Source organism: Coregonus clupeaformis, chromosome 5 (assembly GCF_020615455.1).
Source record: "Coregonus clupeaformis isolate EN_2021a chromosome 5, ASM2061545v1, whole genome shotgun sequence".
Lineage (NCBI taxonomy): Eukaryota > Metazoa > Chordata > Actinopteri > Salmoniformes > Salmonidae > Coregonus > Coregonus clupeaformis.
Genome location: NC_059196.1, coordinates 15332135 through 15357731, shown reverse-complemented (window position 1 = coordinate 15357731; position 25597 = coordinate 15332135). Strand labels below are relative to the sequence as shown.

The following is a 25597-nucleotide window of genomic DNA, read 5'->3' as shown; positions in this document are numbered from 1 at the left end:
CAAGAGAGGATGGCTTTCACTTCAGCAGTGATAAATTCATGAACTTCTTTGAGGAAAAGATCATGACCATTAGAAAGCAAATTACGGACTCCTCTTTGAATCTGCGTATTCCTCCAGGGCTTAGCTGTCCTGGATCTGCACAGCTCTGCGAGGGCCTGGGATCGGGAGAGACACTTAAGTGTTTTAGTACTATATCTCTTGACACAATGATGAAAATAATCATGGCCTCTAAACCTTCAAGCTGCATACTGGATCCTATTCCTACTAAACTGCTGAAGGAGCTGCTTCCTGTGCTTGGCCCTCCTATGTTGAACATAATAAACAGCTCTCTATCCACCGGATGTGTACCAAACTCACTAAAAGTGGCAGTGATAAAGCCTCTCTTGAAAAAGCCAAACCTTGACCCGGAAAATATAAAAAACTATCGGCCTATATCGAATCTTCCATTCCTCTCAAAAATTTTAGAAAAAGCTGTTGCGCAGCAACTCACTGCCTTTCTGAAGACAAACAATGTATACGAAATGCTTCAGTCTGGTTTTAGACCCCATCATAGCACTGAGACTGCACTTGTGAAGGTGGTAAATGACCTTTTAATGGCGTCAGACCGAGGCTCTGCATCTGTCCTCGTGCTACTAGACCTTAGTGCTGCCTTTGACACCATCGATCACCACATTCTTTTGGAGAGACTGGAAACCCAAATTGGTCTACACGGACAAGTTCTGGCCTGGTTTAGATCCTACCTGTCGGAAAGATATCAGTTTGTCTCTGTGAATGGTCTGTCCTCCGACAAATCAACTGTACATTTCGGTGTTCCTCAAGGTTCCGTTTTAGGACCACTATTGTTTTCACTATATATTTTACCTCTTGGGGATGTTATTCGAAAACATAATGTTAACTTTCACTGCTATGCGGATGACACACAGCTGTACATTTCAATGAAACATGGTGAAGCCCCAAAATTGCCCTCGCTAGAAGCCTGTGTTTCAGACATAAGGAAGTGGATGGCTGAAAACTTTTTACTTTTAAACTCGGACAAAACAGAGATGCTTGTTCTAGGTCCCAAGAAACAAAGAGATCTTCTGTTAAATCTGACAATTCATCTAGATGGTTGTAAAGTCGTCTCAAATAAAACTGTGAAGGACCTCGGTGTTACTCTTGACCCTGATCTCTCTTTTGACGAACATATCAAGACTGTTTCAAGGACAGCTTTTTTCCATCTACGTAACATTGCAAAAATCAGAAATTTTCTGTCCAAAAATGATGCAGAAAAATTAATCCATGCATTTGTTACTTCTAGGTTAGACTACTGCAATGCTCTATTTTCCGGCTACCGGATAAAGCACTAAATAAACTTCAGTTAGTGCTAAATACGGCTGCTAGAATCCTGACTAGAACCAAGAAATTTGATCATATTACTCCAGTGCTAGCTTCCCTACACTGGCTTCCTGTTAAGGCAAGGGCTGATTTCAAGGTTTTACTGTTAACCTATAAAGCGTTACATGGGCTTGCTCCTACCTATCTTTCCGAGTTGGTCCTGCCGTACATACCAATACGTACGCTACGGTCACAAGACGCAGGCCTCCTAATTGTCCCTAGAATTTCTAAGCAAACAGCGGGAGGCAGGGCTTTCTCCTATAGATCTCCATTTTTATGGAACAGTCTGCCTACCCATGTGAGAGACGCAGACTCGGTCTCAACCTTTAAGTCTTTACTGAAGACTTATCTCTTCAGTAGGTCATATGATTGAGTGTAGTCTGGCCCAGGAGTGTGAAGGTGAACGGAAAGGCTGGAGCAACGAACAGCCCTTGCTGTCTCTGCCGGGCCGGTTCCCCTCTCCACTGGGGTTCTCTGCCTCTAACCCTGTTGCAGGGGCTGAGTCACTGGCTTGCTGGTGCTCTTTCATGCCGTCCCTGGGAGGGGTGCGTCACTTGAGTGGGTTGAGTTACTGACGTGATCTTCCTGTCTGGGTTGGCGCCCCCCTTGGTTTGTGCTGTGGTGGAGACCTCTGTGGGCTATACTCGGCCTTGTCTCAGGATTGTAAGTTGGTGGTTGGGGATATCCCTCTAGTGGTGCGGGGGCTGTGCTTTGGCGGAGTGGGTGGGGTTATATCCTTCCTGTTTGGCCCTGTCCGGGGGTTTCTTCGGATGGGGCCACAGTGTCTCCGGACCGCTCCTGTCTCAGCCTCCAGTATTTATGCTGCAGTAGTTTATGTGTCGGGGGGCTGGGGTTAGTTGGTTATACCTGGAGTACTTCTCCTGTCTTATCCAGTGTCCTGTGTGAATTTAAGTATGCTCTCTCTAATTCTCTCGTTCTCTCTTTCTCTCTGAGAACCTGAGCCCTAGGACCATACGTCAGGACTACCGGGCATGATGACACCTTGCTGTCCCCAGTCCGCCTGGCCTTGCTGCTATTCCAGTTTCAACTGTTCTGCCTGCGGCTACGAAACCCCTACCTGTCCCAGACCTGCTGTTTTCAACTCTTTAATGATCGGCTATGAAAAGCCAACTGAGAGACCTGAGCCCTAGGACCATACGTCGGGACTACCGGCCGTGGTGACTCCTTGCTGTCCCCAGTCCGCCTGGCCTTGCTGCTATTCCAGTTTCAACTGTTCTGCCTGCGGTTATGGAACCCCTACCTGTCCCAGACCTGCTGTTTTCAACTCTTAATGATCGGCTATGAAAAGCCAACTGAGATTTATTCCTGATTATTATTTGACCATGCTTGTCACTTATGAACATTTTTGAACATCTTGGCATGGTTCTGTTATAATCTCCACCCGGCACAGCCAGAAGAGGACTGGCCACCCCTCATAGCCTGGTTCCTCTCTAGGTTTCTTCCTAGGCTTTCGCCTTTCTAGGGAGTTTTTCCTAGCCACCGTGCTTCTACACCTGCATTACTAGCTGTTTGGGGTTTTAGGCTGGGTTTCTGTACAGCACTTCGAGATATTAGCTGATGTAAGAAGGGCTATATAAAATAAAATTGATTGATTGATTGATAAACCAGGAGTGTCCTAACACCACTGTGCTAGGGTATAACTAGGCTATCAAAGAAAGGCCTTATGATATATATATATATATATATATACACAGTGGGGAGAACAAGTATTTGATACACTGCTGATTTTGCAGCTTTTCCTACTTACAAAGCATGTAGAGGTCTGTAATTTTTTATCATAGGTACACTTCAAAAATCCAGAAAATCACATTGTATGATTTTTAAATAATTAATTTGCATTTTATTGCATGACATAAGTATTTGATCACCTACCAACCAGTAAGAATTCCGTCTCTCACAGACCTGTTAGTTTTTCTTTAAGAAGCCCTCCTGTTCTCCACTCATTACCTGTATTAACTGCACCTGTTTGAACTTGTTACCTGTATAAAAGACAGCTGTCCACAAACTCAATCAAACAGACTCCAACCTCTCCACAATAGCCAAGACTAGAGAGCTGTGTAAGGACATCAGGGATAAAATTGTAGACCTGCATGCAGGCTGGGATGGGCTACAGGACAATAGGCAAGCAGCTTGGTGAGAAGGCAACAACTGTTGGCGCAATTATTCGAAAATGGAAGAAGTTCAAGATGACGGTCAATCACCCTCGGTCTGGGGCTCCAAGCAAGATCTCACCACGTGGGGCATCAATGATCATGAGGAAGGTGAGGGATCAGCCCAGAACTACACGGCAGGACCTGGTCAATGACCTGAAGAGAGCTGGGACCACAGTCTCAAAGAAAACCATTAGTAACACACTACGCCGTCATGGATTAAAATCCTGCAGCGCACGCAAGGTCCCCCTGCTCAAGCCAGCGCATGTCCAGGCCCGTCTGAAGTTTGCCAATGACCATCTGGATGATCCAGAGGAGGAATGGGAGAAGGTCATGTGGTCTGATGAGACAAAAATAGAGCTTTTTGGTCTAAACTCCACTCGCCGTGTTTGGAGGAAGAAGAAGGATGAGTACAACCCCAAGAACACCATCCCAACCGTGAAGCAAGGAGGTGGATCGTGGCTTTTCTGCAAAGGGGACAGGACGACTGCACCGTATTGAGGGGAGGATGGATGGGGCATTGTATCGCGAGATCTTGGCCAACAACCTTCTTCCCTCAGTAAGAGCATTGAAGATGGGTCGTGGCTGGGTCTTCCAGCATGACAACGACCCGAAACACACAGCCAGGGCAACTAAGGAGTGGCTCTGTAAGAAGCATCTCAAGGTCCTGGAGTGGCCTTGCCAGTCTCCAGACCTGAACCCAATAGAAAATCTTTGGAGGGAGCTGAAAGTCCGTATTGCCCAGCGACAACCCCGAAACCTGAAGGATCTGGAGAAGTTCTGTATGGAGGAGTGGGCCAAAATCCCTGCTGCAGTGTGTGCAAACCTGGTCAAGACCTAGAGGAAACGTATGATCTCTGTAATTGCAGACAAAGGTTTCTGTACCAAATATTAAGTTCTGCTTTTCTGATGTTTCAAATACTTATGTCATGCAATAAAATGCAAATTAATTACTTAAAAATCATACAATGTGAGCACTGGGAGCAACGTACAGGGACAGGAAATCCACATAAAAGACAGGTCTCTCACAGTTGAAGTGTACCTATGATAAAAATTACAGACCTCTACATGCTTTGTAAGTAGGAAAACCTGCAAAATCGGCAGTGTATCAAATACTTGTTCTCCCGACTGTACATATATAAATATATATAGTCAGGGATGAGTTGATGAGGGAAGTGAGGAAGGGTACAGACAGCAAGAGGTATGCTTAGATATAAAAATGATTGGTTTAAATGTAATCTGGCACCTTATGATAATATCATGATATTTGTGTATTAATAATGATGACATGATATGTGCCTGTATTGATGATGTGTGTTATAATCCCATGTACTGTGTTGTAACTTGGATGTAATATCCTAGGCATGTTCATGCAGTATATTGAGATGTGTGATTTACAGCAGTCAGAATGAAACCCTCATTAAAATGACAATTGAACAGGTGAAGATGTATGCTTAGATAACTAATGCAGAAAAATATACTATTTTTACATACTGATTATGGCTGTAGAGTGCAGGAAAAAGCTGTTTCAGGTGTTTGAAAAATGCTAAATTCCCCCCACTCCATCCTCATGTACTCCCTGCAACCTCTAAAATAATGGGTGGATGACGTCCCTGAGTCCTTTTCACTTGACCTCACTCACGGAATGCAATTGTGAAATGGAACAGACCCTTTTTTTAGGGATATTGTGCAAAACACTGTGGATCATTTACATAGTTCATTCCAATAAACAGTCTTAAGTGCTAAACAAAACCATCCTGTTACAGGAATACACCCCTGTATACTGCGATGGCATTTCAGACCAAAGTTTAGTCAGCTTTTACAGTGGGGAAAAAAAGTATTTAGTCAGCCACCAATTGTGCAAGTTCTCCCACTTAAAAAGATGAGAGAGGCCTGTAATTTTCATCATAGGTAAAAAAATCCAGAAAATCACATTGTAGGATTTTTTATGAATTTATTTGCAAATTATGGTGGAAAATAAGTATTTGGTCAATAACAAAAGTTTCTCAATACTTTGTTATATACCCTTTGTTGGCAATGACACAGGTCAAACGTTTTCTGTAAGTCTTCACAAGGTTTTCACACACTGTTGCTGGTATTTTGGCCCATTCCTCCATGCAGATCTCCTCTAGAGCAGTGATGTTTTGGGGCTGTCGCTGGGCAACACGGACTTTCAACTCCGTCCAAAGATTTTCTATGGGGTTGAGATCTGGAGACTGGCTAGGCCACTCCAGGACCTTGAAATGCTTCTTACGAAGCCACTCCTTTGTTGCCCGGGCGGTGTGTTTGGGATCATTGTCATGCTGAAAGACCCAGCCACGTTTCATCTTCAATGCCCTTGCTGATGGAAGGAGGTTTTCACTCAAAATCTCACGATACATGGCCCCATTCATTCTTTCCTTTACAAGGATCAGTCGTCCTGGTCCCTTTGCAGAAAAACAGCCCCAAAGCATGATGTTTCCACCCTCATGCTTCACAGTAGGTATGGTGTTCTTTGGATGCAACTCAGCATTCTTTGTCCTCCAAACACGACGAGTTGAGTTTTTACCAAAAAGTTCTATTTTGGTTTCATCTGACCATATGACATTCTCCCAATCCTCTTCTGGATCATCCAAATGCACTCTAGCAAACTTCAGACGGGCCTGGACATGTACTGGCTTAAGCAGGGGGACACGTCTTGCACTGCAGGATTTGAGTCCCTGGCGGCGTAGTGTGTTACTGATGGTAGGCTTTGTTACTTTGGTCCCAGCTCTCTGCAGGTCATTCACTAGGTCCCCCCGTGTGGTTCTGGGATTTTTGCTCACCATTCTTGTGATCATTTTGACCCCACGGGGTGAGATCTTGCGTGGAGCCCCAGATCAAAGGAGATTATCAGTAGTCTTGTATGTCTTCCATTTCCTAATAATTGCTCCCACAGTTGATTTCTTCAAACCAAGCTGCTTACCTATTGCAGATTCAGTCTTCCCAGCCTGGTGCAGGTCTACAATTTTGTTTCTGGTGTCCTTTGACAGCTCTTTGGTCTTGGCCATAGTGGAGTTTGGAGTGTGACTGTTTGAGGTTGTGGACAGGTGTCTTTTGTACTGATAACAAGTTCAAACAGGTGCCATTAATACAGGTAACAAGTGGAGGACAGAGGAGCCTCTTAAAGAAGAAGTTACAGGTCTGTGAGAGCCAGAAATCTTGCTTGTTTGTAGGTGACCAAATACTTATTTTCCACCATAATTTGCAAATAAATTCATAAAAAATCCTACAATGTGATTTTCTGGATTTTTTTCCCTCAATTTGTCTGTCATAGTTGACGTGTACCTATGATGAAAATTACAGGCCTCTCTCATCTTTTTAAGTGGGAGAACTTGCACAATTGGTGGCTGACTAAATACTTTTTTCCCCACTGTATCTGATGGCAAAGTACCCATGTTGATTAACTTATTGGTGGTTATGGGAGTTGGCTGGCAAAGTGCCATTCTCCGCATGGCAGGACCCGGCGGGTAACAAAAGCATAGCAGAAGTTCAAGAGGACATTAGGGCAAATGGGGAACGGTCTCACATTCTAAGTTGCTTATTAACTGACCAATCCAAAGATCAGCCATCAACAGTGTTCCCAGTACCTGAAACTGGAAGGTGGATTGAGGAAGCTTTCCAATCATACCTACAAAGCAATAAAGCTAGCACTATGCATATTTCAATACAGACATTTTTAAAGCTTCTAAGCTCTATACGGCAAGGAACACGTCAAGGTATACTGCCCATCCAAGCAAAAAGGCAGTAACTGCTAATTTGGTCAAAAATGAGTTAATGTCATTTTTGCTACATTAAATACATGCTTAATCATGTGGACAAGTATCCTGCCTCTATTGTATTGTGTTTTGGAGAAAATTGGGGTCATGTTAGCAGTAACTGCATAAAGTTACTGTGAAAACAAGGTAAATAAAAGCAATTTTTCTCAGTTCCACGCTATGAGCAGTTACTGCCTTTTTGCTTGGTAGGGCAGTATGTATTACCAGGTTTTACCGCACCAATCAACCAAACCGTTTTATGACTTACAGTGAACTAGTTGTGGGTTCAAGCTATCAGAGTATGGTACAATTACACCTTTATAAAGCCAACCACTCCACTCAAAGCAACTAACTACAGTTTGACAAAAAAAACTATTGAATGCTTGCTTGTGTAACATGCATGGAATGCTATTGTATTACAATAGTTTACTCAAAAGAAAACTCAAATAATTGTTTACACATTCTGTGTGATGGGGTAGGTCTGGTTTTTACAGTCATTACACAATGTGATTAGAGGGGTCAGTGTAGTGAATCACTGTGTCCTAGAGTGTTTGGAGATGCTTGTCTCTGCATACCGCCCAGCCCAAGTGAGGTGACTGGGGTATGAGCATAGCACTGGGAGGAGAAGGAAGCTGTCGGATGAGAACCAGGAGGAGTCAGCCATGTCTGTTTACTGTCGGCTAGTGAATGGGCTGCTGTGTGTCTCAGCATCAGGTGTCAAACTCAATAAGGCTCCCGATCTGCTTGCATAGGTCATTTGTGGCTCTGGACAGCCGGATAGCAATTCACATGCTGTTGTCCTGCACAGTCCAACAGCATGGCAGGAAATGATGTCATTTCCTCCTCCTCCAGTCCAGTGGCGTGGTGACTGAACACAACGACCCCAGGAAAAGGGGCAGGGAGGTGTGGGGCTGGGGCGGTGACATGACACCACTTTGGGGACTCTCTCTTATAGGCCTACGAAGCACATCGCACCACTGCTATGGTGCGTCACAGATCAGCTGTGTAAATAACCGTCCCTCTCTCTCTGTTCGGGGCACCGCACGGCTTCCAGGAGCCTTTGCAGTGCTGAGTTGCCCGTTTTTTCTCCCATAAAGGAACTAGAGGATGCGGGGGCGCTCCGCTTCTGGCCTGCCGCCTTACTCATCCTTCCCTGTCCCGCTTGAGGAAGAGAAGTAGCGCCCAGCGATGCCATGGCACCGCCCATACCCCTCCCCCCAAACAACACTCCATCATGGCCAAAGTTGCCTGCCAACACAGCGGAAGGACATCTAAATATAAAACACAATGCAGCCAGGCACATCTCCCTTAAAGAGAGTGGGAGCTGGAAAATGACTATTCTTCTTCCCTTGTGATCGGAGGACACCACGTCTTCCACATGATGGGTGTCTCCCCCCAGACAGAGCCCTCAGCCTGGGCGTTACCTGTCACATGATGTGGCTGGTGGTAACAGCGTCACAGAGAGGGTGTAACCCTGTCACCCACTGGGACGATTAGTTCGCCGTGGCTCGGCCTGCTACCAATCACCACTTTAAGGTGAGAGGTCAGTGTATCCCCTTGAAACAATACCAGAACTGTATAGTTTGAGGGCTCTGCACAGATTTGACGGCCTATCCAGGAGTCCTTAAAAGCACAGATTGGCCTGGAATGGGCAGTTCCACAGACGCTTAGCTAAACTATACAGAACAGGGGAACACTGGTCTTTTGTTCCAAGGCACTTACCCCCTAAGCTTGTCATAAGGAACATACCCAGCTAATGTATAGCAGTGGCACCACCCTTCCTCAGTGCAAACCACAAAAGTTATAATGTTTCGAGGGCTGCCTATGGGATCTATGAAGGCTGCGGCTATGGCACATATTATGTAACTTTACCTTGAGGAATTTAGGGGGAAATGTTGGGCTTTTTTATTCCCAAAAGGAGTAAAATAAATTCTTCACTCAAACAAAAGCACTGACTAAGCAAGATACGTAGTGTACTCTCTTTTCAAATTATGCAGGGTAAGAACGCACCTGCAGAACTACCATCGAGACGCTCTCCAGTCATGCTCAGAGCCTAGCAGCACAGAGGGTTATATTGTCCGGGGGTGCCAAGCATGAAGTAAAATATGAGCCTCCTTCCTGGACTGCAAAACCACAGTTCTCTCTCCAGTGAATTCAAAGCAGCATCATATGTATTTCTAAGATCTAAGACCCCATCTACACCCACCACCTCATCAGTCCTCTGCAAGCTTTCTATGGGTACTGTATGTGGACACCTGAGCTCTAGAACCTCAACATCTCCCATTCTCTGGTACCCATTCAGCCTTTATCTAGACAGAAGCAGCCTAGCCTGGTCCCAGATCTGTTTGTGCTGTAGTAAAGCCAACTGCTATGGTCGTTGTCAATGCCAAGCAGATCTGGGACCAGGCTAGAGGCAGCCTGCCTGCCTTCACATCTCAGCGTGTGCGAGGCAGATAAATATTTTCCTCCAAAAGCAAAAAATCTAATAAGCAGAGGAGCATCCAACAACCTCCCCACAGCTCCACCAAACTCCCCCATATTCCTGCAGACACAGCTGGGTCAAATCTGTTCCCCCCTTCCCTTCCTACCCTCTCATTCCATCCCTTTCTCCACAATCCCAAGCTCAGCCACAACAAAGCGAGCCTGGTCCTGTCCTGGTCTGTCCTGAGAAAGCTTTTGGTCACGGGCCAGCCCTCCAGGCCTCGTTTGTCCCTCTGGATGGAGAGTGACATGGCGTCCATGTGAAGTGAGCGGCGGCCCAGAGACAGAAAGGCCTCCTCCCCAGCCACTCCCTCCCGTCAGCACATGTCCCGGCAGGGCTGGGACCGATCACATTAACTCATCCTGGGAGTCAGTAGTGCACTGCACTCAGATTCCCCTTTCTCCTCAATGCTCTGGACATTCGACTGACACTAACAAAACAAACACTAATCGGATCATAGGAAAAGTGCACTCCCTGGGTTGTCACTCTGGCAGAAAAGGCAGCTCTGCCAAGCTTAATTTTATTTGTATTTATTTTTTACTGTTTTTCTATTTGCTGCCATAGTGAGGTATGAAAACACTTGTTACTTTTGGCACACGGAAACTTGAAACTGACTGTGTTACAGCTGGCGTGTTTCCAGGTCATATATTGAATATGAGAGGAAGCAGCATGCATTTCATCATGGCTAATATAGCCATTTGTTGCTAGGATCCCGAGGTGGACACAGTTTTCACAGCAGCTACTGCAGGACATGAGCCAACGCTAGTTATGGTTTTATGGTCCAGGGGCCTTGGGGTTGTCATTTGGCAAGGCCTGGAAACCATTCACTAGGCTGTGGCCTGCACCTCCTATATGGCCCTGTAATCAAGGCGCTTTCGGATGCCGTCTGGACTGCTATGAACTCAACCCAATGTGGACCCACCCAGCCAATCAGAGGGGTATGACACATAGAGATTATGACTACAATGTTAGCTGGGTCACCAGATAGGGCTGATGATGGTGGGGAAGCTGGGTTGGAACAGGAGGCTGTGGGTTGAGGGCTTGGTCAGAATATGTTGTAATCCGACCCTAGCTTCTGAATACCTGAGGCCAGGTTAGTTGCCACACTCATCTGATTGGAAGAACACTCAAGGGAAAATTCCATGTGGAGGTACAGGGAGCAGTGTTGAGGTTGCTATAGCTTTGTGCCCTTTCACACTATACAGATTTAACTGCTTTACTTTCAAGGTACGGATGGGTTGCAAGATGTGCTGTGGTTTCACATATGAGTATGTGTTTCCTTAGTTTCAATATCTATATTCTGTCTTGAATTATTTAGTATCAACACGCTGCATCTTTGGTTGGGGGGGATCATGAAAATGTAGCTTTTAATATGTCTGAAACAGTTGGCAAATAGTCGGAATAGTCACTCACTCTCCATTACTGAGGCATTTCCTGACACTTGAGCACAGCCCCACAGTCTACTGCACATACTGTTTTCTTTCTGTAATGAATGCCACAATACAGATGTCCGCAAACATACACTGTCCGTTCTGTTTCCTTAGCTCATGGCTCTTTTTTTAGGACCAGTCCAGAAACAAACAGCCTCAAGGAATAAAGGCTTTTTCCATGTTGAAAGAGGGCCCACTCTTTACAGGGGGATGGCCTGGTAAGAATGTTAGTGCTACTGCTATTAAACCATCTTGTCTTAATAAGAAAATGATGGTGTTATATTTACCAGCCTCAACATAACCTTGAAAAGACCTTTAAAACAGGAGAAGTTTCAGTTTTGTGGCATGAGGAAATGAATCTAACAAGCTATGACTGAAAGAAACCAGAGTTCCCTACTGGTCATGTCTTTGTGATTTGGGGGAGGGGGGAGGGGGGAGGGGGAGGGGGGGAGGGGGGCTAACAACCACCGTCACTGTTCTGCTGCATAACAGTTTGTTCTGACAGCTGAGAGAACAATGCCAGAAAAAGCCGTGTTTTCCCCTAACAAACACGGTCAAATAAACAAATAAAACGCCTCTTCGCTGAGGGTCAGCTGGTGGAGTTCACCCAAGAAATAACACACATGGTTGAAACACACAGAGTGGAGCACGCATCCCATTCCTCCTCCGTGGATACCTCTTTCATCACTCTCCATACAGCACTCATGCATGGATCCCCGGGGCGAGGTGTAATGGTGTAAAGCTTTGATATGACAGCCTGTATGGCTGAATTTCTAAGGCGATAAGGCCATTCTCTCCTGCTTCACCAGTCTCAGATATGTCAAGGGGCCCAGGGGTGCAGGTTAAATGGCATGAACATGGAGAAGCAGCATCTATATAAAGACTCAGAATGCGTGAGATGTCCTCTGGGTCAACACAATTGAGGCATGAAGTCAACAGCCTGTAATCTCAGTGATTTTGAGTGTGATACGATGGTATTTGGACTGCTTGCTTAGTGAAAGGCCAGGACAAAGAGTGAACATGTCTGATCCTGAGCTCTCAGCAGTTTATATGTGCTGTTTGTGAAGCTGGTTTAATGGACTTGTGCATTCTTTATAAAATAAAAAAAAAGGGCTGTTGCTAACACCATAAACCTTATCTTTACTCCTCACACAGAGAGACAGGCACATCCTGTTGGTATTAAACATGAAAGCTGATCTCTAGCTATGCTGACATGGATGAATACCATTACTGAGTACCCACACGCTATCCCGACCATTAAGCTCTGGATTATTAAGTTCAGACTCACGGAATCAGGTTCTGTGCTTTACAAAGCTTTAACAGGGCTATCATTAGAAAATGATTAGTGAATAATAAGCATTCAATAAAAAAGTCATTTTCCTGCAGTGGTTATTCTAAGCAGAATGGAGTACATTTTCCAGCAACCCCATGGTGTGGTTAATGTGTTAATTGTACTCTTTCATACCGGATAGAACATTTAATGAACAAAGATGGGGAACGGAACAGCACATATTTAATGGATGGAAGGCCATGGAATAGTGAATAAAGCCCCACAGCCCCACCCTACAACAAACATTTCTGTGGGAAACTCTTTGGTTGGTCCTCCTACATGGGGATGACCGCATCTCTCAGCAGTGGCCTAGTTGGACCTGATCTCCTATATTCCAGCAACATCTTTCTCCCATTGTTTCCAAAGTGTCCAAAAATAGCCCAGACATTGAGACATTGATAACATCATCTCTGTAGTGAAAATAATAACATACTGCAGAGATTATAGCGGGAATGACTGTTTACTGGAAGGGGGGCTGACACTGTTTTATAATAGACCTGTGACACAAGGAATGTCCAGCTGAACTGAAGTAAACCTTGGCCATAACTGTCAACCAACTTCCAGCATAGAGTGCTTCTCTGTCTGTTGTGGTTTTACTCATTGGTTAACATGTGATTTAGTGATATATTCCACGGCAAAATGTCAGTTGAAATGTTTGGGTTATTATCAGCCATGACCTCCATTCATTTTACCAGTATCTTAACTCCTCAAATGTAATGGGGAGATAGCATAACCTTACTGGTTCAGTTACCAATCAACAGTCATTGAAAGTCATCATTTGTAGTCGCTCTGGATAAGAGCGTCTGCTAAATGACGTAAATGTGCCCTTGAGCAAGGCACTTAACCCTAATTGCTCCTGTAAGTCGCTCTGGATAAGAGCGTCTGCTAAATGACTAAAATGTAAATGTAAAATCATGAGACCCCCGTGCATACTGGCTGACCCTTTATAACCCAGCGCTCCACTGAGGGCTGTCCTTACCTGAGAGGGGCTCCCTTGGCTTCACCTCCTCCACCACCTCCTCCTCCACCACCTCCTCTTCATGAGACGAGTGGTCGGCCATGGACTCCCTCTTCAGCTTGCCCAGGCCCACCATCTTCATGAAGGAGAGCCGGCGGCTGGAAGAGTCGCCCCCCTCGCTCTCAGAGCACAGTTCCCCGTTGGGCAGGCTTTCCTTGCGAAGGCTCTCCCTGCACTTCCCTGCAAATCTGTGCGGAGAAGAGGGGGAGTTAAGGGTTAAGGGGTTAGGTTAGAGATGTGGGCTGAGCTCAACATCCTCTACTAAACCACTCCTCAACAGCTTTTCTCTACACCTCTCGTACCTGAGTAAGCTTCCCTCTGAGCTCCGTCGGCCCTTCTTCTTCTTCTTCTCTGAGGTGGGGGTGCTTGCTACGGACCCCTGAGGGGAAGGGGTGGCAGTGCCCTTACTGCGGCCTGACATACGGAGCCCCTTGCCCAGCTTGCCCAGAGTCTTCAGCGGGGAGACGCCTCGGATGCGGTCCAGGGTGCCCTTGAACGAACTCTTCCCTGAGCCGCCACGTCTCTCCTCGTTCGCCTCATTCTCATCCTCCTCGTCCTCTAAGGGGTTACGGTCTCGTTGCGCGCCCCCGTCCAGGAGTGAGTTCGCCTGAACCCATTCCTCATTGTCACTGGGCTCCTCAAAGGGGTTGGCTTTCAGGTTCAGGCTCATCTTGCCAAGGATCAGCTCGCCACACCTGTTCTCCAACTCCCCGTTCACCCTGCTGCCTCCCTTCAGCCGCGCTGGAAGGTTCTTGAGGATGGGCATGCTTCCACTTGGGGGTTAAACTAAGGAACAGAGCGAGAGAGAGGGAGAAATGTGGAATGATTACAGAGGACCTTTTCCAAGAGATGCTTCCATAAAATTGGACCTGAATGAAACGGATAGTACAGTATGTCACACATAAATGTTCATTTTAGTAGGCTACCTGATAAGATTTCTTCTGACACAGCTAACGAGGACAGTTACTAAAGTAACTCAGATATACAGTTTAAGATAACAGTCATCTGTTCACCCAATGTTACCGCCCCACCCTTGTGTTGGGTAATGGGAGAGTTCAGATATCGAATGGTTAACAGCAATCATTCTCTATAAAGAGTCTGTTTGAGAAAACATTAACAGGTAACCTTCCGCCTTATCACCCAAACAGGAATCACCATGGAAACCCTAACCCTGCTTCCGTTTGGGTGGGAAGGCGGTTGTGAATAGATGTGCAATGTTATCATGGTCATGTGGCTCAGGTTCAGGAACTGGGCCTATTTTATTAGGTTTCAGATCCTTGTTCTACTTCTTTATGCACTACAGTCTTTGATGCCCTTTGACCCTTTTCAAGAAAACATGTTTGTCCCTCTCCATGGACTTCCTGCCACACCGAGCGCCCTGGGATATTTACGGTTGGTGACAAGGGGAAGGGACAACACTGAATCACTTCCTCCATGTGTGTATGTATGTGCTCAACAAGCTTTGGGAAAATGATGGAGACCGCTATTTCCGTGCCCTTACTTTGGGGAAATTGAAAGTGGCATCTGAGAACATTTGGTTGACGGTGGTTGAATTTATCAATTCAAAACTCAGAGATCTCTGCTCACCAGTTTACAATGTTCTCCTTCCTACTCCTACTGATACTAATGAATGAAAATTCCTTGATGAATTGTGGGTAAACTATAAACTAACTCAAACATCATGAATGATAAACTTGGATATAACATATTCTAAAACACATTCCATATTAGATTTTTTTAAATGACTCGATTTATGATGTTTCACAATACGTTGTAAAGATTTGTGCATAGCCTTAAACAAATTATTATGGTCAGTGCGTTTTAAATTCCTAAAGAGGACGTAGTGTTTTATGGCTTCCCTAAGTGTTTTAAAATGAAAATGCGTCTGGATGCTTTTTTCCATGTGGGTAGCTGAGCATTCAAGGTTTCCCTGCGCAATCAGAGACCCAACCTACAGGGGAACCACACTGAGAATATTGTAATATTGTATAAGACCTTTATACACTGCTGAACGTATTTAGACCAGGTAGCCAGCTTGGGAAAAGACCCACCTGTCTAAGGAGGGGATGTAACCATGGGGCAAAGCAAACTGCTACAAATGAGACATACAACTGATGACTGGTTTGTGGAAAGGGATATTATATAACAGTGAACCCTTTCATTTTTGTTTACACAACATGGACTTAACCTATACAATGGCTATATGAGTCCAGTAGATGTGACCGAATAGGCCTGTACATGAATGGTTATAAATGTGTTATTACACACCCTTATTGATTAAGTTATATTTTACCCATTTGGTTCCATGTCATGACTTGCAGAAAACGCATATGAGAAAACAGGAAGCAAGCGCAACTAGCGGCATGACAACAAGGAAATAAAAAAGATAATGAATAGTTCTGCAAAGCAAATGATAGGCCTATCCTTGAGCTTTTGTAGAAAACATAGAGCCTCATGAACAATGGCTTTGTAAATTCACAGATATTCACAGAAGCATGATGTGGATAAACAGAGTTATGTAAGCATGTGGCATTGCGGACAGTTGGTGACACCAGTGACACGGATGTCTGATAAGCTTATGAGCGCGGCTGTAACAAGTGGTCCCGTGGACATCCCTCCCTGTTGTGTATCCCTGCTCTCCCACACCTCCTCATTTACTCAGCGACTAAACCATACTGCAATTCCTGCTCTAATTATAACCTAATCAGAGCAGCCATTATGAAAGCAGAGTTTAGATCACTGGGGGAGATACGAGGACCACTTTCCCAGACTAACTCCACTTCCTGTCTTGTCCTCCCCTCCACCTCTGCAACAGGCCAACAGCACAACTCACCAGCCAGGCCAGCCATCTCTGTTTTGTTTGCACACACACTATCGAGAGTCTCATCTCTCTTGACACAGATAAACTTCAAAAGCTTGTACATCATGTCCTTCTGGATTGGCTGGATATGTATGACACCAATGTGTTGTTTATTTAGCTATATCAACAAACAACACTCTTTAATCTCATGTTTTGAATAGGCCTACACTCAGGCTTGACCTCCAGCTATTTTACGTATTAGAGACTAAGAAAAAGGCTTAGAATAAGTTTGAACTATTGAACTGAACACAATAGTGTGTAATTAAAGACTTCACTTGGTCCAAAGTCCCCTCCCTGCAGACATCTTGTCTCTTCTATGAAGGTCAGAAGGGAGAGAGCGGGCATCAGGCTACTGCAGAGAGACCTGCCGTCAAGATGTGGCAGATATGAGGGGCTCCGCTCCGGCTCCATCCTGGCCTGAAGACAGTGGTTAAAGGACAGACCCAATATTGTTGGAAGGGCCCCCCCCCCCAAAAAAAGGTATTGTGTTCCTTTCCTTGAGGACAGAAACTGTCCTGAGAGTGACAGTGTTATGGAAATTGGCGACATGGGTATGTGAATGCAATAAAACATGTTAGCAGCATAGGGAATACCTGTAAGTACGATTACTTTGGAAAGGCTGTTTTTTTTTCTCAATTATTTATCAGTCTACGAGGAAAAATGAATCAACAGGTGATTTCGCCCTTCAATGTCCTTGATTGGCCAGATATCATCTCAATCAAGGCTTCCAATCTCAGCGTTGGCTTTGAACAATGAGCTTTAGTACCTTATCAATCATCAGGATCATATTAAAGGATGAAGCAAAGCAGTTCACTATCATATCAGCATTGCTCAGTAGCTGCAACAGTTAACACAATGGCTATGTGTGCCCTTTAAGACGTCCGCAAAGATTGTGTCTTTTCCATGACACGTCCCTTATTTCAACATATTTAGGGCAATAAATTGTTAACTGTTCTCTGGTAGACCCATGTCTAAAGCCAAAGGGCTGGCTGTGAGCAGATCTAAAGGAGGGGGAGGGGACCCAAAAAAAAAAAGAAGTGAACGTTTGGGATTTTCTTCTGTGGAAGAAAATATGCCACAGTCAGCTCATTTAGAGTTCAATTCTCCTGAGAGTGCAGCGGAATAAATCATGAATCTCTTGAAAATGCTTGAGTTTATAAAGAGAGTCAAGCTCAAGGTTCTGCATTAGAGACTAATCTGATCAGTTAATACATAATATTTTTTCTTACTAAGGTTTTGCCTGAGACAACTCAGGCCAAACCTTTGACATCTCAGGCCAAACCTTTGTAGAAGAAAGATTATGTATTAACTAATCAGAAAAGTCTATAATGCTGAACCTTGAGCTTGACTCTCTTTATAAACTCAAGCATTTTCAAGAGATGTATGATTTATTCCGCTGCACTCTTAGGAGAATTTAACTAACTCTAAATGAGCTGACTGTGACATATTTTCTTCCGCAGAAAAAATCCCCAAAGTTCACTTCTTTTTTGGGGGGGTCCCCTCCCCCTCCTTTAGATCTGCTCACAGCCAGCCCTTTGGCTTTAGACATGGGTCTACCAGAGAACAGTTAACAATTTACTGAATGAGACACATCCCAAACTAGCTACAGATTGTAACACCAGATAATGTGATTTAACTTTTTTTTGTTAAATTGTCTAGTATTACAATCTGTAGCTAATCCCAGACCAGAGTTTGTCATAGCCTACTGCCACAGAAATATAACACTAAAGCTGAAAATCAGAGATGATCTCTGCAAATACCTTTCAATTAAAGACCCCCCAAAATATAGCACTTTATAATTCATCATACACAACATAACAACACTGAAAACGAATTCATACAATAACAACCTGGAAATGTATCACATTTCCCTAGACACTACTGTTTGTAGGTTAATGCCATTTGTCAATGTCATCAGTGTAAGTCCATTAGTAACAACATCATCATGAGTATCCAATAACAGTCAGAGAAACACACAATATATTAATCTACTTACTTGATTCATGATTGCTCGCTTATTAAAAACATGCACCAAAAATACAAATAAAAGTGAAATCCTAGAACTAGTCATAAACCAAGATAAGGTTGTCTCGTCAGGTGAGAGACTGCTGCGCTCAGTGCGCTGCGGAAAGTTCCATAAAGCTTCCACCCTTTATTTTCAGTGGGCTGGCTTCTGGACTTCTCGCCTATCACTGTCACTCGCAGCAGCCGCGCTTGCATCGCGCAAATGCCTTGACAGCAGTGCGACTGAGGTCTAGAGTTGCTGTTAGAATCAAGTTCATACGTTTTCTCTTACAAACTTGTAATGCCACGCTGTCTTTTCTGCGCGTTTCCAGTAAAATAGTATACTTCCGCGTAATGGAAGAAAAAAACATAGACGGGATTTCCCTTGAATTTCCAATCAGGTGCTACAGTAGGCTACCTCACCTGTCACATTATGACCCAGGATCAGCCAATGTCATGAGCTTTTGGCAGTCATCCCAACTGATGATTTATTAGGAATGTAGACAGTTTATTCACAAAAGAGATGCATGATGAAATGTTATAATGTGTTATGCATTGCATTATTGTGTTATGCAAGCCTACCTTTGTCTGTTCTGTGAGAGTGACACCCTCTGCAGTCTACATAAATAGGATGCTTTCATAATGAACATAATTGGGAATATTCCATGATGGATATTGTAGGGTAGGTAGTGCCATAGAGTTATAATTTAATCCTAATAGGCTCCCTACACATATTTTGCCAAAAGAAAATGTCCATTAAGATTAAACGCAAAAGTTCCCCTTGTGCCTTGTGAACGAATGGAGCACACCCCTCAACAGGTCAATGGCTTGTCTCTGCCCTTCTCTCTGGCCTCACTGGCCTGTAAATTGTACAGAACAAACGGCCTCAACACGTGCTGAAAGGAAGTCACCCAAATACATATCAGTTCACTCTCAAAAAGACAATAGGAGTTGTGCACGAGGGATACATTTCATTTGTGGCAGCCAATAAAGACGCCATTGTTTGGAGCTGTGTTGGACGAAACACCACAAACAACACAAACTCCCGTTTTCCTCTCAATTCTGGCACTCGGTATAAACATTGAGAAATCAGTTTGAGCCTGGGAGGCTGAGAGTACGGTAAACAATTGGGGAATAGCTTAGCCGTTGATGTATTGATGTATAAACAAAGGATGGTCCCGAGAGTGCCCTTTCGGCCTGGCTGACCTGTAAACCATCTTAACATTCTACAAGGTTAAGTCATGGGGGCAAGTCAGAGAGTCTAATGCTAAGTAATATTGACTCTCCATAGTTGGTGGACACTTTAAAATAGCAATAGTTTCTCATAAGTGTTTTTTGCACAACACTCACCAAACAAGCATCAAGCTTTTAGTGATTTTGACTTTGAAAATGGATGATACTGATTAACCTGGGCTGCCACCGAACACATACTCTGAACCGGAATAACGAGTGGTCACCACCAGTCACCTTGGCTAAGGCAGTTGGCCTGCAGTTCTTTAAGGCCAGTTGTGTACTCAGTTACGCTACCTCACGTAAGTCATGGTGGAATGCCATTATGCATGTTAACTTATTTGTCAGGACCAATGAGTTGCATGAAGGTTACACTACCGCAGGTGTGTCAAAGTCATTCCATGGAGGTCCTAGTGTCTGCAGGTTTTTCGTTTTCCTTTCAATTAAGCCATAGACAACCAGGTGAGGGGAGTTCCTTACTAATTAGTGACCTTAATTAATCAATCAAGTACAAGGGAGGAGCGAAAACCCGCTGCCACTCAGCCTTCCATGGAATGAGTTTGACACCTGTGCACTAAAGCATGGATTTACCCTCGCTGAGATCATTAGAGAAAGTCACTAAGTGCATTGCACACCATATACAGCAGGTAGCCTAGCTGTTAAGAGTGTTGGGCTAGTAACCGAAAGATCGCTGGTTCGAATCCCAGAGTCGACTACGTGAAAAGTCTGTTGATGTGCCCTTGAGCAAGGCACTGAATTCTAATTGCTTATGTAAGTCGCTCTGGATAAGAGCATCTGTTAAATCTAAAACAGTTTTGTATAGTCTCTCTGGCCAGACTCAGGGTGCTCTGCATGCTCCAGTGGCTGTAAGTAGAGACGATGTACTGCATGGATGAGAGTTGGAATGAAAGATATAATCTTTGCCACCTTTCAGCATTCCATTGAGTGAGTCCTCCCATGTACTGTCCCAAACAGCCCAACTAATCAATTACAGAGCAGCGATTGGATCTATCTGAGTGGAAACACTGTGAGCATACCACTAATCAGGTCTGTTCCTGTTGATTGGCATGGGGGTGGTGAGAGGGACAGGAAACATGGCCCCTGGCAGCACATCTAAGGCCTGCCGTGAATACAGAGTGGCTATTTCACTGTGTGCCTTGGCTTCTATATAGAGGAGCCTGCAATTGGAGTGTATTTCAGGCTTTAGGGAACAGGAAATAGCAACGCATAAGATTGCCTTCTTCATTGTTAAGTGCAACATTCTGTCTCTGTCGCTCCATCCTTTTCCCCAAGCTGTCACTACAGTTCACTTTGGCAGCATTTCAATGGTTTTGTAATGACCCCCAGCAGACCTGTTGGTTCATGTTGGATCCTAAAGGGCCAGATGTAGTATTATTTTAGTTTTAGATAGTGAGTTATCTTTAGGTCATCTTCATGACTGTGGAAGACAGGCAACAGAATGAGGGTAGTTCTAGTTGCTCAATACTTTTTGTTGTAGAAGCTCTACCACTGAGGTTCAGGAATTCCTCTTACGAACGAGATTGTATGTTATTAGAAAAGGGTTCTATCTTCTGTGTTAACTTTCACATTCTCAAACTCATACATATTATGCAGTGGCATCTGCATTCACGTTTGACAAATGGGCAGGTAACATTTTGCTTCAGATAAGCTAAAAGATACTAAAAACAAATCCTCATAAACCACCCTGTCCACACAACCCCAGGCTGTGGGTGTTTCTCCAAAACCACAGACCTCTGGTATGGAACCACTGCCAAACCACTCAAGGCTGGAAGGCACAGGCATCAGTTCAACGTCTAGATTTGATTTGCATTTGGTTGAGTTGTCAACTAACGTCAATTCAATGTGAATTCAACAAAGAAAGTCACCATGTCACCCTCTCTGGCCAATCTGGACATTTTTGTTGTTTGTCGCCATGGTTATGTAACCTTCCCCAAGGCAGCACCTGTGTGTGTGGGGTCAATGGGCTCCAATCATAGCCTGCCTGCATCCTGTACTGATCGCCCCACACGGGCCACGGGAAGCCCCCTCGGAGCACCTCTACCACCCCTCACTGAGTGAAGGGCCCCTATTGAATGCCCTCGGTTCATCATTCTCAGTGCATCAATCTGTCCCCTGTCCCACTCAAACACAGGCAGCCAACAGTACAGGAGGAATTAAGGTTATCCTTTATTTGCGCTGACTGCAGTAGGTAGCATCCTGGTGCCTTCACAATTCACCCATCTGGGGAGTGGATAGACGTCCAACTCGTTCCCTGACCTGAAGAGGTTCAAAGCCTTCTAATTCAATGCAAATTCAGGTGGACGGCAGAGAAAGGTAGCGAGCCTATCATTCAGCAGGCAAGTCAATTGTAGTGTAGAGGATAAAAAGGGGATCTCACAGAATCATTTTCGTCATCAAAGGATGTGCTGTAATGGCTTGGTGACTAACATAATTATGTACAGTATACTCCCACACATCCCATGTTTCTCTATCTGCCTCAGCTTTTCCTTCCTGAGTTAAACTCTTTTGCAATCATGACATTGGTTCCGCTGACCTTGGCAACATGACCATGATGTCCTCAGTTTGGCAGGCAGTTCTGTCCTTTATGTTGACAATTAAGTTGCGATTTTTTTGTCAAGTTTGTATTGCTTGCTGTTGTTTACTGGTCATAGTACACTGTAGAAACAGAAAGTCTCAAAACACCATGATTGTGTAATGAAACCATGAAAAGTAGTAGACCTAAGCTGAGATCTGGTGTTGGGAGGGTGTTTTAAAAAAGAATGGAAGTACTCTGAAACACCCAAAGTGGTTGTTCAATCTGAATATTGGTGATTTTATTGTTGTGAAAACACTTTTGGGGGTTTCAGTGCATGTAAAAGGCAGCATCAAAACACATTGGAATTTTATTTGGATTTTGCACACTCAACTACACAGCCACACTAATTTAAATTCTTCTGGGGCAAATGAAGTGATCTAATTATGCAATAGACATGATTTGAAACATCATAATAGTGTTTAGAAGCTTCAGAGAAAGGAAACGACACCAAAAGAGAAGGTATCTAATTCTGCACTAAACACGAAACACCAGTACAGTGTTTCCAACCATTTACAGTAGTGCTCCCAGTCCCTGGAAAGGTGTTGCACAATACTTGATTAAGTGGTGTTACAACACACCTGTTTCAAAACATCACAGGATGATGTGTTTCAATACTCCAGCAAAGTTAAGGTTTCGTCTCCTTCAAGTGGGTGGCAGCTCAGTTGCCACTAGTTTTTGGTGTTACAAAGCACTTCATTTTAACGGTGTAGTTATCCACTTAACACACTTTATAGCCTGAAAACATGGTATTATCTCTCTTAAGGTGCTGTGACTGCTGTAACTGCTGTATTACTGTACTGACTAATGCATTATGTTATATCACACCATGTAGCATCATTTAGGCTAGATAGAAACTCTTACATTATACATTTTTAAGTACTGGTCAGATTGTTCAACGTTGAAATCCCTAGTGGGAACAGGTCTTGTTCCCTTGAACTGTCCTAACTTTAATTGTCTAGGTGTACCTGTGCCCACAGTTGTATTAAGGAGTGAATAATGGGGACCCTGGTTGCATGGTGCCTCACTATAAGACATCTCACAAGAAGGCTTATACTGGCCACTGTACATAGCACTGTAGGCCTATATTAAGCTACTGTTCATATGATTCATCTTTAGACTTTGTCATTGTTGCTCTAATGTTTATAGAAAAAGTTATTTTGATTTTCCTGTGACTGTGCGTGCGTGCGCCACAAACACACAGGGATAAACAATACAGACGACAACAGAGATTCCCTGACGGACACTCAGATAACCATCAATGAATCATCAGATTGCTACTCCCTCAACACTGGACATGTGGTCAGCGGTCATTGTAATTCAGATTTACTACACCGCATCAAACAAGGCTTTCATACCATTGAAACATTGATTAAAACGGCACAGAATTTACAGCTTCACACACTAAATGATGTTAAAAAATTGTACTCCACTTTTCATCCATAGAAATCATGATAAAAACATCCAACAGATTAACAGCTGTGGGTAGTCCACTATGTGGGATGTTTCTAGAAGGACTAAAAGTTAAGCTAATTCTCCCATTCTTCTCTGCAGAACTTCTCAAGCTCTGTCAGGTTGGATGGAGAGCATCGCTGCACAGCTATTTTCAGGTCTCTCCAGAGATGTTCGATCGGGTTCAAGTCCGGGCTCTGGCTGGGCCACTCAAGGACATTCAGAGACTTGTCCCGAAGCCACTCCTGCGTTGTCTTGGCTGTGTGCTTAGGGTTGTTGTCGTATTGGAAGGTGAACTTTAGCCCCAGTCTGAGGTCCTGAGCGCTCTGGAGCAGGTTTTCATCAAGGATCTCGTTGTACTTTGCTCTATTCATCTTTTCAGAGTGACCATCGGGTTCTTGGTCACCTCCCTGACCAAGGCCCTTCTCCCCCAATTGCTCAGTTTGGCCGGGTGGCCAGCTCTAGGAAGAGTCTTGGTGGTTCCAAACTTCTTCCATTTAAGAGGGATGGTGGCCACTGTGTTCTTGGGGACCTTTAATGCTACAGAAATTTTTTGGTACCGTTCCCCAGATCTGCGCCTCGACACAATACTGTCTTGGAGCTCTACAAACAATTCCTTCAACCTCATGGCTTGGTTTTTGCTCTGAAATGCACTGTCAACTGTGGGACCTTATATAGACTGGTGTGTGCCTTTCCAAATCATGTCCAATCAATTTAATTTACCACAGGTGGACTCCAATCAAGTTGTAGAAACATCTCAAGGATGATCAATGAAAACAGGATGCACCTGAGCTCAATTTCGAGTCTCATAGCAAAGTGTCTGAATACTTATGTAAAGGTATTTATGTTTTTTATTTATGTTTTAATTAGCAAACATTTCTAAAAACCTGTTTTCACTTTTTCATTATGGGGTATTGTGTGTAGATTGATGAGGATTTTAAAAAATATAATGCATTTTAGAATAAGGCTGTAACATAACAAAATGTGGAAAAAGGGAAGGGGTCTGAATATTTTCAGAATGCACTGTATATTCATGTAGTTATCTATGCATGGCTTTTCCTGATGCACAAGGCTTTGGAGCCCTGTATGTATTATAAGTGCTGCAATACATGCTAACAAAATACTGATCTTGGCAGAAGTTGTATTTAAATGATGTTATTCTATAGTCCCTAGTAGAGACACAACGACAGACACATACATAGTATAAATAAGACTATACATGAAACAACAGTGATATACTGTATGACTCTGAAGAAAGCAAACAGAATGTTATCCACTGAATACTGCGGCTCACTTGTCTCTCATTGGTCTCCGCTCTGACCAATACGGAACCCAAGCCCTGCTCTCTATGAGTGGGTGAGGATACATGCCTCTGAAGGGAGCTCTGACTAGAGCCCAACCAAACCAGGGGCACCCGGACAACATCAAACTGAGATGAAAAGTCTAATATGGCTTCACCCAGGCCGAGTCCAGCTCTTACCTTGTTACGCTGTTAAGAAGAGGATCCCTGTGGTTCTCACAGCAGTGGCATCCCTGGGCCACACGGGCAATGTAACTGGTCGAAGTGTGTGTGTGAGTGGCTGTGTCCTTGTAGGTCTGAGAGCTCAGAGGTAATGCCTGCTTCTCTGTTCCAGAGGCTCGTCTGGACTCCAGGGCTGGCGTTGGCCATTTCCTGGCTGTAGCGCAAGATGCTTTTTCCTGAGGAAGCAGGCCATCCTATTTTTGCCCGCCTCCTCCTCCATAGCGAGCTACAGGCCCCTCAGGGAGAGAGGCTGATTATACTAATTGCCTTTGGAGACTTGTGGCTAGACTTTCATTTAGTTTATTAATTTGTTTGTTTGTTTTAGACCCATATGTGTTGAATCACCCCTCTCATA

The 25597-nt window shown here is 44.2% G+C and overlaps 1 protein-coding gene across 2 annotated transcripts in view; it reads right to left on the bottom strand.

The window, feature by feature from the left end:
* LOC121562927 (tumor necrosis factor alpha-induced protein 2) overlaps window positions 1-25315 on the bottom strand; it is a 46140-nt gene extending 20825 nt beyond the window's left edge. The window contains exons 1-3 of one of the 2 annotated variants that reach the window (XM_041875072.2): window positions 25201-25315; window positions 13884-14367; window positions 13543-13769 (exon numbers count right to left, since the gene is read on the bottom strand). In XM_041875072.2, the coding sequence (XP_041731006.2) occupies window positions 13543-13769; window positions 13884-14347 (691 nt within the window). In that variant the 5' untranslated portion in view covers window positions 14348-14367; window positions 25201-25315. Of the gene's footprint in view, window positions 1-13542; window positions 13770-13883; window positions 14368-18437; window positions 18603-25200 lie in introns of those variants that run through there. The other variant, XM_041875066.2, reaches the window with a different exon arrangement.
* Window positions 25316-25597: the final 282 nt, after the last annotated feature.